We start from the raw sequence: 13,677 nt of genomic DNA, 5'->3' as shown, positions 1-13,677 counted from the left end.
TATATATATATATATATATATATATATATATATATATATATATATATATATATATATATATATATATATATATATATATATATATATATGTATATATATATATATATATATATATATATATATATATATATATATATACATATATATATATATATATATATATATATATATATATATATATATATATATATATATATATATATATATATATATATATATATATATATATATATATATATATATATATATATATATATATATATATATATATATATAATAACATTTATTCACCCACCATCTACAAAAATAGATTATAGTAGAGCACTACAAAAAGAAAAAAGAAAAGAAAAAGAAAGCAGCTTCACAAAGGTAAAGATACATCACTCATTGTAATTCACGACACTCAAATAAATGCAGGTGAGAAACGTCGTCTATCTAATTTAACTTTCTGCACTGAATTATTTCGAATGCTAGACCATTGTTTGGATGGCTCTTTAAGACCATATTTTTCAAGGCGGGAACTATAGAGAGGAAAGGAAATAATAAATGAAAAATAAAATAAAAAAGGTGAGAAAACGAAGATTTTGTCAGCCAGTGGCAAAACATGAAGACGAAGAACAAGCAAATATTTCGTCCTCAGTGCTAAAAAAAAAAAAAAAAAAAAAAAAAAGTGTTCGCTTTTTGTCGGGTAAAGTACGAAAGGTTTTTTTTTTTTTTTTTTTTTTTTTTTTTTTTTTTTTTTCTTAGCACTAAGGACGACTTGGTGGAGAAACTTGTCGAAATATTTTCTTCTCCTACTTTTTCATGTTCTACTACTAACTAAGGGAATTTTCGTTTTCTCACCTTTTTTATTTTATTTTTCATAGATTATTTCCTTTTTTCTCTTAGTTTCATATGTCATGTATCTAAACAACTTGAATAGGAGTTGCAACTGAAAAAAAAAGTTCCCTATTTTTTTGTGCATTAGAAACAATTTATTGCCTTACAAATCAGTGTCTTCAGTCAGTTTTTGTCTTCTTAGGTTTATTTCCAACTCTGCTGCGGTTATTAACGTCCCAGTTCCCACAGCTTTGTATTGTTGAAGATTGGCTGAGTAATTCTTCAAATCTCTTTTTGGAAATTCCTACCGTATCTACTGGATGCAACGGAGCCAACATTAGAAAAGGTTAGTAACTTCAAAGATCATATGAACTTGTGCTAAACTGATTTTTAGCTGAAAATTGTCTGGTATATTTAAACGTTATATTTTTGATTAAGAAAAAATTATATATGTGCATAAATGTTTTCTCGAAAACGACACGATATTTTTTTGGAATAGTGGTATAATAACACTGTCCGGTGTGAAAAACGATCTAGATAGCTCATCACTTTGAAAAAATTTGTTTTCCCCTCCCAGCGCCCTTAATACGTTTTTTTTTTCATAATTCGTCTGCTGGCTGTAACTATAGACCCAACCGCCAGAAATGACTGTCAACCTGAAGGTTCACAGTTGGTTTCGCGTGAATACTAGCCTCGTCATTAGTATTCTTAAACCTTAATTTTGGAAAAAAAAATATTTTTCACATAAATGTAAGTAAGTATGACGGCACTAGACCCTTAAGGTCCAAACCGGCGGTGCTGATCTTCATTTCATGACCCTTCATCAAGGAAGCACAATGGGGGCTTGAAGGCATACACCCCGTGCTTTCTTACCCTCTTCCTACATACTTTCATCCGATTTCACCAGGTACCCATTTAGAGCAGGGTCGACTCTGGCTAAGCTTACAGAGTCACACCACTGACCCGCGTTTCAAACCAAATAACTGGCCACGCCAGGGATCGAACTCGTGCCCCTTGGACAAAGAATTCTCAACCCAGTGCACTTCCACTTAGCCAGGACGGCCATTTTCACATAAATGACGTCCGATATACCTTTCTTGCCATTCTGGTTTTCTTTAGAAGCATATACAGACCTGCTCAGTACAGTTCTTAGCTTGTTGGACTTTGAAGGTTGTAGTTTTGACTGTTACGGTAGTCGAATTTTTCAGTGGAATGCTTTTTCCTATAGTCGAATTTTCTAACGTTTGTGATACGGATGGCGACACAACACTTGAATTGGTTTTATAGTAAATTTTGCTGAAGATGCTTGTCTGTGCTAAATATTTCAAAAAAATTAAAATTTTTTTATCCTTCAAAAAAAAGGATAAAAACACTTGAGATTGAGAATAAAATTGTCTGATAAAACTTCGTCAGGATAAAATAAACTAAAGAATAAAACACTACAGATTATTGTAATATTTCACAAAGCTTGGCACAAAGCTTTTACTGTAGCGCATGGTGTTACAGTGAACTGGGGTCAGTTTCGGAACCTTCTAAGCCACTTTCCTGGGGGGACGAGATCTTATAGGGACAAAAGGGGGGGGGAGGAATGAGCGGTAGATGGGATGCTGGAGGAGGGAGGAGCCAAATCTTTGGCATAATTTTTCTCGGCGGGAAGAAAGGGATTCAAGTTTAAATTCTCTGAGGTAAAAGGAGTAAGGTAGAGGGGAACCGCCATAAATGATTTGCAGTGATCCGTTCTGAACTCGTTCTATTTTATCAGTTTCATCCTGGGTAAGGGCAAAGTGCCAAACCGGACAAGCATATTCAACTAAGGGGCGGATTAAAGTGGAAAATATTAGTTTCAGCTTGTCCTTAGGAACTCGAAATCTTTTCAGTGTTTTTAGCATTTGGATTGCGCCGTTAGCTTTTTCTACAATTGTCTTTGCATTCTCCCGCCATGAGAGGTCAGAAGAAATCACCACACCAAGTAAAGTTATTTTATGGCTTATTAGCTCAGAAGCGATAGGAGGTTCTGAAAGACGGTTCAGTATTCCGAAAAAAAGAAAATGTCGTGACCGAGCATTTGTCTTTATTCACGACCATGTTTAGTTCAACCGTCTCTGAGGTAACTTGGTCGATGAAACCAGCAGCATTGCTCATCGAATTCTTAGATACGATTTTAGTTAAGGACAAGTCGTCAACGTATTTCCATCTGTCCTCCAGCTCAGCAGCAATTTCATTTGTCATGAGGAGGAAGCCCAGCGGCCCGATCACAGTTCCTTGTGGAATTCCACAAAAAACTGGCAGAGAAGTGGAAAATTGGTGTTTATACTTTACAGTTTGCTCTCTATTTGTTAAAAAGCTCGTGATGGTTTTAATAATAACGCTGGGTATATTTTTTTCAGCCATTTTTTCTAAAAGGATTTTGTGATCAACAAGGTCAAATGTTTTTATAAAATCAATTGCAATTAAAATTATCCATTTTCCAGGTTCATCCAGGTGTTTTAAAATAAAATAAATTAAATTAACGAGGTAATGAACTGTCGAACACTTAGGGATGTTACCAAATTGCTTTCGATCAGTTACTTTCAAAAGATATTTTTTCAGCCATGCGGCAACAAAGCTTTCGTATATTCTGCTAAAAACTGACGTAATTGTGATCGGCCGGACACCAGAGAAGAATTTATAGTTGATTTGTCGTCATAAATATCCAAAAATGTTAGCAGTACAAATTAAAATGAAATTAAATTTCTTAAAAACTTTTTTTCTTTTTACCGAGCGAAGCCTGGCAGTTGTTGTTGTTTTTAAGAAAAGTAAAATTAATTTTAGTGAGGTCATTCATTAACATGTATCATCTAAAGAACATACAAATAACAAGAATTACAACAAAACATGATATTAGTTCTAGTGAACTTTTCACAACACAGAAAATTTCTAGAACTTAATTTCTTAAGATTCCACTTGTGATATAAAAGATTGACTACGGCGAGGACCAATTCTTTTTTTTTTTAGTATTATTATAATTATTAGAAGTGGGACTGGGTTTTATTTTACAATGTTCTTGTTAATTTTTCCTCTGTTTATAAAAATATTATAAGATATATTTTACTTATGATATAATTTTCAAATCCTATATCTCTTTTAGCCTTTGGAACATTGCCTAATTCATCTGACAGATTAACCAGGATTCTCAAGCGGCTAGCCCAAGCTTCTGTTGATCAACTATGGACTCAGTCATCTGTACTTGTCGAAAATATTAAAAAGCTGCTAGATCCAGGTGTTCCTACAAGCGTACAAAGTAAGTTCACACCTTTAAAAGGAAAAACGATTCTTATTTTGTGAGAGAGTATGGTCAATTTTTTCTACTGGTGCTCAAGGGTGTATCCAGAATTTTGTTTGGGGGGGGGATTTTTTTTTACTAAACGCTTAAATAAGTTTGTTAAGATGTATCTTGTTACTTTTTTACCAGTCGGACAAACATGAGAGTGGGGGTGGGGGGGTTCAAACCCAGTAATCGACCTCTTCTTGGATAGGGCCTTGCTGGTGTTGTTGGGAGAGGTGAGGGTAAGTCTCTTGGATTTAATTAAGGTATAGTTAAGACTTGGAAATATTGCACTTAAAAAAATATCCACTCAACTGCAATAAAGACAAAGAAGCAGGCTAGTTAGCACCAACAAAACAAGTTTAAAATGCAGACTCCACTGGTCCAATACCTGTGTACGTAGGAATCACTTCTTAATTCAATGATTAAAAGGCTTATTTTTGGTATAATTGGATATTTATATAGGGAGTGGGTCTTCAGGGCCCACCTTTACCCCTACCCTCCCATAAAAGGATCTTGTTCTGTAATTTCTCATAATTCCTTATATTTTGGGTTTTCATGGATGATCTTTTTGAATTTACCACCCTTCTCTTAAACTCCTGAACTCAATTCTTCTCACCTATGAGCTTGGCTCTAATTGCATTTTGCTTTGCTGTTATTCTTCAAGTTGTTTTTTTTTTTTTTTTTTTTTTTTTTTTTTTTTTTTTTTACTTTCAATTTGGAGGGAAACTTAAGGATTTTTTTCAGCAGTGTCTGTGTAGCAGCTACACATTTTACTTGCTATATATCATTCGTAAACTCTCTTTCAAATCGAGATCGAAAGCCTTAAAGATAGTAGCAAGTAAAGCAGTAATTACCTCATTATCAGAAGAAGTGTGTCGAATAATCACTTTTTAAGCTTCTTTGATCGAAAGCTTCCACATCGAAAGTATTATGTAAGCTTTTAAATCGAAAGCTTTAAGATTCCAGCAAGCAAAACATTAATTACCTCATTATCAGAAAAAAGTGTGTCGAATAATTACTTTGTGAGCTTTTAATGGAAGTGTGTTGCTTTAATAATGCATTAAAACTCTCAAAAGAAAAAAAAATGTTTAATGTTTATTAAATTTGTGTTCAAATAGTTCTACTAAGCTGATTGCTTTCCAATTTTATTCATAACGGAGTGTTTATATTTTGACTCTGTGACGACAAAAAGTTAACTGAAATTTTGACAATAATGCTTGTCGTCGGTAGCAAAATTATTTTCATGATGTCATTGGCATTAATATTACTGGTATTCCAACTTTTAATAATAAAAGAAATGGTAGTTGTGGCTATGTCCAAACTGCTTCGCTCAGGAAAGGCATATTTGAGTGCACTATGTAGATGGGTAGCAAATTGACTACCCATCAATTGTCTTCGATTGAAAATCTAGATTCTCGCTTTGCTTTTGGGACTATGAACAGTAAAGCAAATTTTACAATCCAAATTGTTGAAAAAAATCCCCTTTGTTTGGTAGTGCTACAGAAATTGAATTTTCACGCAACATTTCAATTTTTTTTTTGAAAATCTAACAATTTTATCCATTTTTATCTGGAATTTCAGGAAATTTATTTGGAATATTGCCCATTTTATAATCATACCTGAACTTTTCCCTCCCGCCTTCTTCCAGACTAAAATTCAAGACCACATATATTCTTAAAGGCTATTATGGAAAATAACTTCAATATTAAATCCAAAATATTAAAAGAATAAAAAAACTACCCATACAATTTGTTTGAAAAAAATTTATCCTCTATAGTAACATAAAATGTATACATATTGTAAGCTTTAGAATTTTTCCTAATATATGACAATCCAAATTCTATAACTTCTGATTCGAATAGTGTTTTCAAGTTTGAAATCCCAACGAGGAACTGATTGTTGGATTGTGGAGTCGAAATAGGAATCCACAATCGGACTCTGAATAAAATCGATTTTGGTGATTGGATTTTCAGTTTGAGAATCCAAACTGTCAATCGGAAAGGTCTTAGCTTATTTTGAAGACAAAAAAGGAAACCGTTTCTTCACTGTTCTCCTAATTAGTTTTTTTTTCTTTTTTTTTTTTCAGTGATGTACAAAGAAGTTTGGTTCAGAATTGCTCTCACTCATTCTTGTGATTTTTGGGTTATGACAACGAATGCCTTGCATCAAGAATCAGGTTGGATAGGCCGAGGATTGACGGAATATGAAATTACAACTGATCCACTTATTGTTCTTCGTTGTGATTCAAGGGTTTTTAGGTGAGAAATCATTTCTGAGCTCAATTTTAAATTCATTTCAACTATTTTGAGCTAACGAAATATTATGTTTTGTATAAATAATAATATTATAGCCTATAATAATAATGCAAATTGTATGTATTATGGTAATAATATAATTGTAATATTGTAATTATCGTATTAGCTTAATTTTTATTACGATTATTCGTCCTCATAAATAATCTCGGTATTGTCTTTACGTGTATATGCTAATTACTTCACATTTCTTTGGGCTTACAGTGCAATATAGTCAATGGACTGTTTCTATCATCTTACCATGGTCAATAGTGAGGCCAATATGTAAAACAGGTAAATCTGGTTATAGTATGGGCTTTGTACGCTCTGAATCTCCAAAGAGGGTTCTTCAAATTTAAATAGGTGTAAATATATCATCTGGATTCCTCTTTGGCGAAATTTTAGTGATAATAAAAATGTATACCTAATATTTTTACCTCGATTTGCGTATGCGGCGTATCAATTTGGTTCTTACCCCCACAGCTAACACACAAAGTTATCTTTGGGTCAAAGATGTACGTGTCCTAATCTCGAAGCGGCGGACTCGGGGTTTTTCTGTCTGCTTTAGTTTCTGAGATAATACCCAGTATCCATTGGGGTTATTACAGATTTTGATGGTTTGAGACAGCCATAACCTAGTAGGGACATGCTAGAGTTTCGATACCTAGTATCTACTTCTAGTAGGAAAGATTTTCTGTTGATTCGCTAGTTGTCTATTCATTTGCACTATTGTATCATGTATTATGTACTTACGTATATATCTATGCATACTGGAATTGCTGGTATGAACTGTTGGGGGGGGGGGGTGAAAGCCAAAAAGACCTAAAAAAATCTGTTGACGAAATTCTGTATCTTCGAGTGTTTCTCTAGTCTCATAAAAAGTTACTATTTTTTGATTTTCTGGACAACTTGAGAAATATGTATACTGAATTTCGGCACAGGACGGCTGTATATGTCGGCGGTGCCATTAAAGATGTTGCTTTCCTATTCCTCATCTTGATAAAATAAACCTTCCTATGTTTAAAGAGACCTAATATAAACTTTAACAGTTTTAACAGATCAATATTCTATTATATTTATTACGAACAAACTGTGTTGTGAAAAGCAAATCGGGTTGAAACTTTACTGAATTATAAAGAATATTTATATTTGCAGAGCAAATGTAAGTATTATGCATTGCTTATTACTCAAAGTGTTCACCAAAATATTTTACCGAAATATTTAACTTAGAATTTTTTTTTTTTTGTCATAAAATACTAGTCTGTATGAGCATAGCTCCAGTTTTAGAAAATTGTTCGTTTTATAAGTTGTCATATTATTTACTTTTTACTGCAGGACAGATTTAAAATGCAGGAATGTCGGTTATTTGGTTAGCATACCTGTTTTGGGACCGAGAATTACCGAAAATAACGATGATACAAAACTGGGGAATGGTTTTCAGTTGGTAATAAAAAAATTGAAATAAAAAACCATTCGTATACACTTTGGCTCTGCTGTCTTTAATACGTGAAAAACTTTGAAGCTCTTTATTTATTTATTGTTTCGAGTTGTAAACAAAAAAGGCTCTTTTAATTTTGAGGTTTTAGTTCAAATTTTACAAGATTGTGTTTCACTCTAATTTCTTATTCAGGGCTATTCACGCTTTTTATTTGTTTTTGTTTTTTGCTATTTTGCTATTTTAGTTAAGCATTTCTCGAGCGCGTACCAACTTTAACTATATATGAAGGTTTGGTGTTTCTATGGCACACAATTTAGTTTTTTTTTTCATATTGGAAGATAGACCTTGATATATTTGGCCTTAGGCTTTAAAAATGTTTCAAATTGTTAAAATGCACTTAAAAACATCTGTTTTTCAGAAAAAAGTAGTTGAATTGACTGTACTAAGAGTTAAAGGGAAAAAAATTTTAAATAATAGTCTTTATACGCTAGAACCATAGAGTTATTCGAGGAGTGTCTTGATCTTTGGTATGACAAGAACATACACAGCTTTTCACATCTTTCGACATTTTTGTTCTGGGAAAAACTGGTTTATAACTGATCCGACTGGCTGTGGTAGGAAAGATGAGTGCTTTTTCAGTATTTTATTGTCGAGTTCACCTGGGTGTGAGGCACAGTTGTTACGCAGTTGATACATGACTTATATATTCGTGCAGTACCATATTTGCGGAAGTTTATGCCTTTAAACACCTGTTTGAACTGGAAAAGGTATCTTTGGAATTTGATTTGACAATATTTTTACTTTAGGTGTCCGCCATTGTTATCTATTCTTCTTCATCTGCTTCGAGTTTGGTTAGCGTCCTCTCGCAGCTTTCTTCAGCGTCATCAATTAGAAAGACCTCTCCTTGAAAAAGTCGGTAATTTGACAAGTGAAAATGAAAGAGACGATCTACGGAACGCTTATATTGCAGCACACGAAAGTGTTGTGGTTCAGATTCTACTTGAAGCTTGTCTTCCTCTGGAATCTGATAAAGAGGTATTATTTAAGATTTTGTTCTTAGATGGATCATTATAGGCTCGTCTATTTGTATAATCGCCCTTTTCTCGGAATTTCTGTTTACTGTCTCTCATCAAGTCTTGTCGCAAAAGAGTTTTTATTTGTAATCCCTCTCTCTTTCTCTTTATCCCCCTTTGTGTCCCTCTATCCCTCTACCCTCTCCCTTGCTCTTTCTCTTGTTTGTTCTTTATGTTTCCTTCAAATATCAAATAGCCTACATGAATGCGAAAGCGGGACTTAAAGGCGAACAGCAATGGTTTTTTTTTTTTTTTTTTTTTTCAGGCCAAGTAACTTTTTTTACTGGCTTGGAAGCCGTATTGCTGTTGCGTCTAAACTTACCACAAGTATTGATCAATGACAAAAATAGTAATCTGCTACTCACCTAAAATGTTCAGCTAATTATATTGCGGCAGCAACACTTCGATTTTGCTCTTTTTTTATTCTTTTGTTCCTTGTCCGCCAGTACGAGCTTGTTGCTAGGAAGAGGTCCAGATCCTAGAGGATACGAGTTTAAGTGCATTTTATAGTACATATAATAATAATAATAATTATTATTTATTTATAACCCACTTCTATACAAAACAAGCGAAGTAAAGTACACAAAAAAAAAAAAAAATCAAATACACAGAAACAAAGATAACTTAAACTTAATCACTGACAAAAAAACACGGATAATATTATGGTTTGGGCCTAGGGACACAAAGGCATGTCTTGTTAAATTATTACTAAGCAATTCAAACGATTTGATAATGTCGGTAGCACCATACTTCTCAATAATACGTGTATTACGATATGAATTCCGCTTCACAAAGGTGACTCTCCTGAAAACCCATCAAATTACCGCCCTATTTCTATTTTGTCAGCATTTTCTAAAATATTTGAGAAGGCAATTTATAAGAGGATCTATGATTTTCTTAAATCGTTTAATTTTTTCACAAATTCCCAGTTTGGTTTTAGATTTGGAAACAATACTGAGCACGCTATCATTGCTCTCATCCAATATATTCATGAATGCTTAGATAGAGGTGAAATTCCAGCAACAATATACTTGGATTTTAAAAAAGCATTTGATACAATATCCCATTGTATTCTTTTTCGTAAATTGGATAATTGTGGTGTACGCGGACCGGCGTTGGATCTAGTTAAATCTTATCTTGATAAGAGAAAGCAACGAATAATGGAGGTAATTTTCTCTCTTCGCCTGTTCCTCAGTCCTCGATGGTTGGGGTGCCTCAGGGCTCTGTCCTAAGTCCTCTGCTTTTTCTAATTTATATAAATAATCTTCACCACTCTTTGGCAATCCCATGTCTCAACACACATTTTGCTGATGATACGGCAGTTTCAATTTCTAAGAGGAATGACGAGGATTTGGGAGGCAAAGCTTGATACTGCATTTTCTAATGTTCTTGATTGGTGTTCCGCAAATTTTATTGCTTTGAATTTATCAAAAACTAATTTCATAATTTACGGCAGGAAGTCAAATATATGCCCTCGTATTACCCGAGTTACTTCTTCAAAGTATCTATTATCAATATCTCGGGCGAATGTGATAAAGTACCTTGGACTTATGATTGATGAAAGATTATCTTTTAAAACACACATTCAAAATATACGCTTAAAGATTTCAAGGTATGTTGGTTTAATGCGGAGGTTGAAGCATTATTTGCCCTACTCTGCTTTAAGAAGCATTTATTTTGCTCTGATTCAGTCTAATATTAATTATTGTTCTCTAGTATATTTATCTACATTTAAAAGCCATATTAAACCAATACAGATTTTACAAAATAAAGCAGTAAGAATCCTGAAACTTTTTATTTCATCACTTATTTCACTTCCAAATAAGTCTTCTACAGCATCCTTATATACTTATTTAGATATACTTCCAGTTTCTCAATAATTTACTTTTGGAGCAATTGTTTTCAAATTTAATTATGATATTAAGAAATTACCGTCATATTACCTCAATCAAAATTTGTTCTCCCAATCACAAGATTTACATCGTTATAACACGCGACAAAAAAAAGAGTATCTAAATTGACAAGCATAGTACTGAGAGATATAAATTCGCCCCGTTTGTGTCAATAGCCCGGTGCTGGGATGCTCACAAGGATTTTATTGATAAATTTTCTTCTATCCATTTAATAAAAGGAATCTTAAATTTCATTTAGTTCAGGATTATTTTTAATTAAGTGTCTTTTTAATATGATTAAGTTATTTGTTTGGATTTTTGTTCTATGTGAATGTGGGCCTCTCGGCTATCTTTTAGTATGAATTTATATTTAATAATATTGATCTCTCTTTTTTTTATATATATTTATATTTATATTTGGATCCTGGGCTAGCTGCTACTTTCATATTATTTTTGTATTATTGTATCTTTGCCGTCGTAATTATCTTTGTATTGTAGCGTAAAATTTTTTATTGTATCTTTGTCTAGGTCTAGTTTTTCGAGCTTGTCTCCCCATGGGCCTATGTCAATTATATACATGTATATGTTAATAATAAAATGATTGAACTTGAACTTGAACTTGAAGCGGGGAGGTACAGTAAAAATTTGCAATACTTAAAATAAGCGATACGGATCTGGCGCAAATCATTCTTATTCAATAACGAATACATTCTACTTAAAAACAAGACAGAATGGTCTCTATATGTGGAATACATTTTAGCTGAAGCTCGGCGTGAATATTTTCCACGGTTAGGTTCAATTTTCACATATGCAATCTTCAACTTTTCTTTAACATCTCTCCGAACTTGAAGTCGCAAACAAGTGAGTGTAGAACAAATACTAATCCCTAACCATCGTAAACTCGAAACATTGTGAATTACTGAGGATCCACACGACAAATTATGAGCTGATGATTTGGGATTTAAAACTAAATATTCGCATTAATCAACATTCAAAAAGAGACCAATATCCCAAAACATCATAGAAATACGTTGCACCGATAATGCCAAAATAGACTTGGTTCGGCTTAAAACTACAGGTCGTCCGCATACACAATATAAGACACATCAGATGAATCATAAAGATACGATGGCTTGATTCCTAATAACACATTTTGAATGCAAGCACTCCACCCTTTTGTACTCCAGACTGAACTGGTATATTAGCGCAGTACCCTGTACCAGATTTTAAACGAAGAAACGAATTACTATACCAAAATTTAAGTACATGTACGACAGAAGGGTTCACTCCAAACTCTGACAAAGAGTGGCACACTTGTGCATGGCAAATACTATCGAATTTAGCACGATTTTTGACGGCTTTAAGATCCGGGTCTTCTTTCTAAATTGGACTTCGAGTTTTGAATTTAACCCGGACAAGTGGGAAAGCCACAATCTCAGCTTGTTGCATGCACTCAACTAAGCGTAGGTAATAAACATTCAGTTGCACTCTGGCTTGCGGCGAAAAAACACTCGTGCACAGTAGATTAAAAGGGATCTTGACGCTGGGCAACAGAGCTGTTAGGGTAAAATTATATAAAGGCCAACTGGCTTTGCTGCACTCTCGTTTCATACACCATTTTTTATTAGTAGGACAAGGATAATTGGATGGATCAGCGGTTAATGTCACAGACTGGGAAAGGCGAAGGCGGTCAAAATCACGTTCGTCTTCGTCAACCGACAGAACAGGGAACATCGGTAGAGCAGATACAATGATCAATATTGGTCACAGTACCACTATTATCAATATAACTGTAATTAAGAGTTTTGGGTACTATGCGGTAACCAAGTGGCAACGAATCTAAAACGAAGTTGTTACGAGTAGATGAGCTATGAACATCACAATTGAAGTCACCTATCATTAGCCAACGATACCCATGCTTTTTAATATTGCATAACAGAGTTTTAAGGGAAGAGTAGGCATTAGAAAACTTAGTAAGTGAAGCTAGACGTTTATGATCACAGGGAAGATAGACATTTACGAGTACAAGGTAACCAAGTCGTATTGCCATAATATTATCAGAGGAATGAAATAAGATAGGTGATAAAGGAGTAGCTAATCATTTAATAACGCATGCAAGGACCCCGGAAGGTCGGCCTTTCGTTTTTCGGGCATTGGTGGTAAAGACAATATGATGGCTACTTCTTCGCAGAGAGTTAATGGAGGTGGCAAGAAGAAAATGTTCCTGTAGCAACACAATGTCAAAATCGTTCTTTTTCTGATTTATTAAATAATCTTTTGTCTTTGGTGCCATTTATGTTGAAAGAACACACAGAAAACGTTACTGCTCCAGTCATTTCTTGTTCGAGGCACGCTTAGCTATGGCATTGCGGATTACGCGGCACTTTAGACTGAATGCAACATGGCCTTCACAACATAGCGCACATTTCGGTTCAGCCAAGGGTGGTGCATCTTTTGTCGATAAATGCGTACCGCTGCAGCGAGAACAGCTGGGAGGGCTGGTGCTATTGGCCTTCACATGATCAGGTGACTGGCAATTATAACAGCAGCGGGGAGGACGGGGGCACTCAAATACTCGGAAAATTTCATATTCTACCTTAAAATTGTACATTTAAGTTGTAATTGTTAACCCCTCGAGGCCTTTTTGTTAACCTCTCCAAGGTATATCACGCGAAAAAGCTCAAAACTTGAAACATAATGTTACTGAAACTATTTGGTACTAACAACTAACTTATCAACTAACTACAACTATAAACTTACAACCAAACTATCAACTAACAAAAGTTGGCAACCTTTTATCACAAAGATGCCATTCTTGATCCACAACTTTTGTGGGTCTGTTTTAACCCTTAATTAT

The 13,677-nt window shown here is 34.0% G+C and overlaps 1 protein-coding gene across 2 annotated transcripts in view; it reads left to right on the top strand.

Moving 5' to 3' along the window:
- Positions 1 to 13,677, top strand: part of IntS2 (integrator complex subunit 2) — an 81,389-nt gene that overhangs the window by 54,816 nt on the left and 12,896 nt on the right. For both annotated transcript variants that reach the window (XM_089094638.1, XM_089094637.1), the window contains exons 12-15: positions 1,022 to 1,165; positions 3,947 to 4,099; positions 6,213 to 6,384; positions 8,662 to 8,890. In XM_089094638.1, coding sequence (XP_088950764.1) covers positions 1,022 to 1,165; positions 3,947 to 4,099; positions 6,213 to 6,384; positions 8,662 to 8,890 — 698 coding nt within the window. The remainder of the gene's footprint in view (positions 1 to 1,021; positions 1,166 to 3,946; positions 4,100 to 6,212; positions 6,385 to 8,661; positions 8,891 to 13,677) is intronic.

The sequence above is a fragment of the Artemia sp. Qi Xiang Cuo genome, chromosome 9, assembly GCF_049724085.1.
Source record: "Artemia sp. Qi Xiang Cuo chromosome 9, ASM4972408v1, whole genome shotgun sequence".
NCBI lineage: Eukaryota > Metazoa > Arthropoda > Branchiopoda > Anostraca > Artemiidae > Artemia > Artemia sp. Qi Xiang Cuo.
Note: the sequence above shows the minus strand (reverse complement) of the source record. Positions and strands in the feature narration are given on the sequence as shown.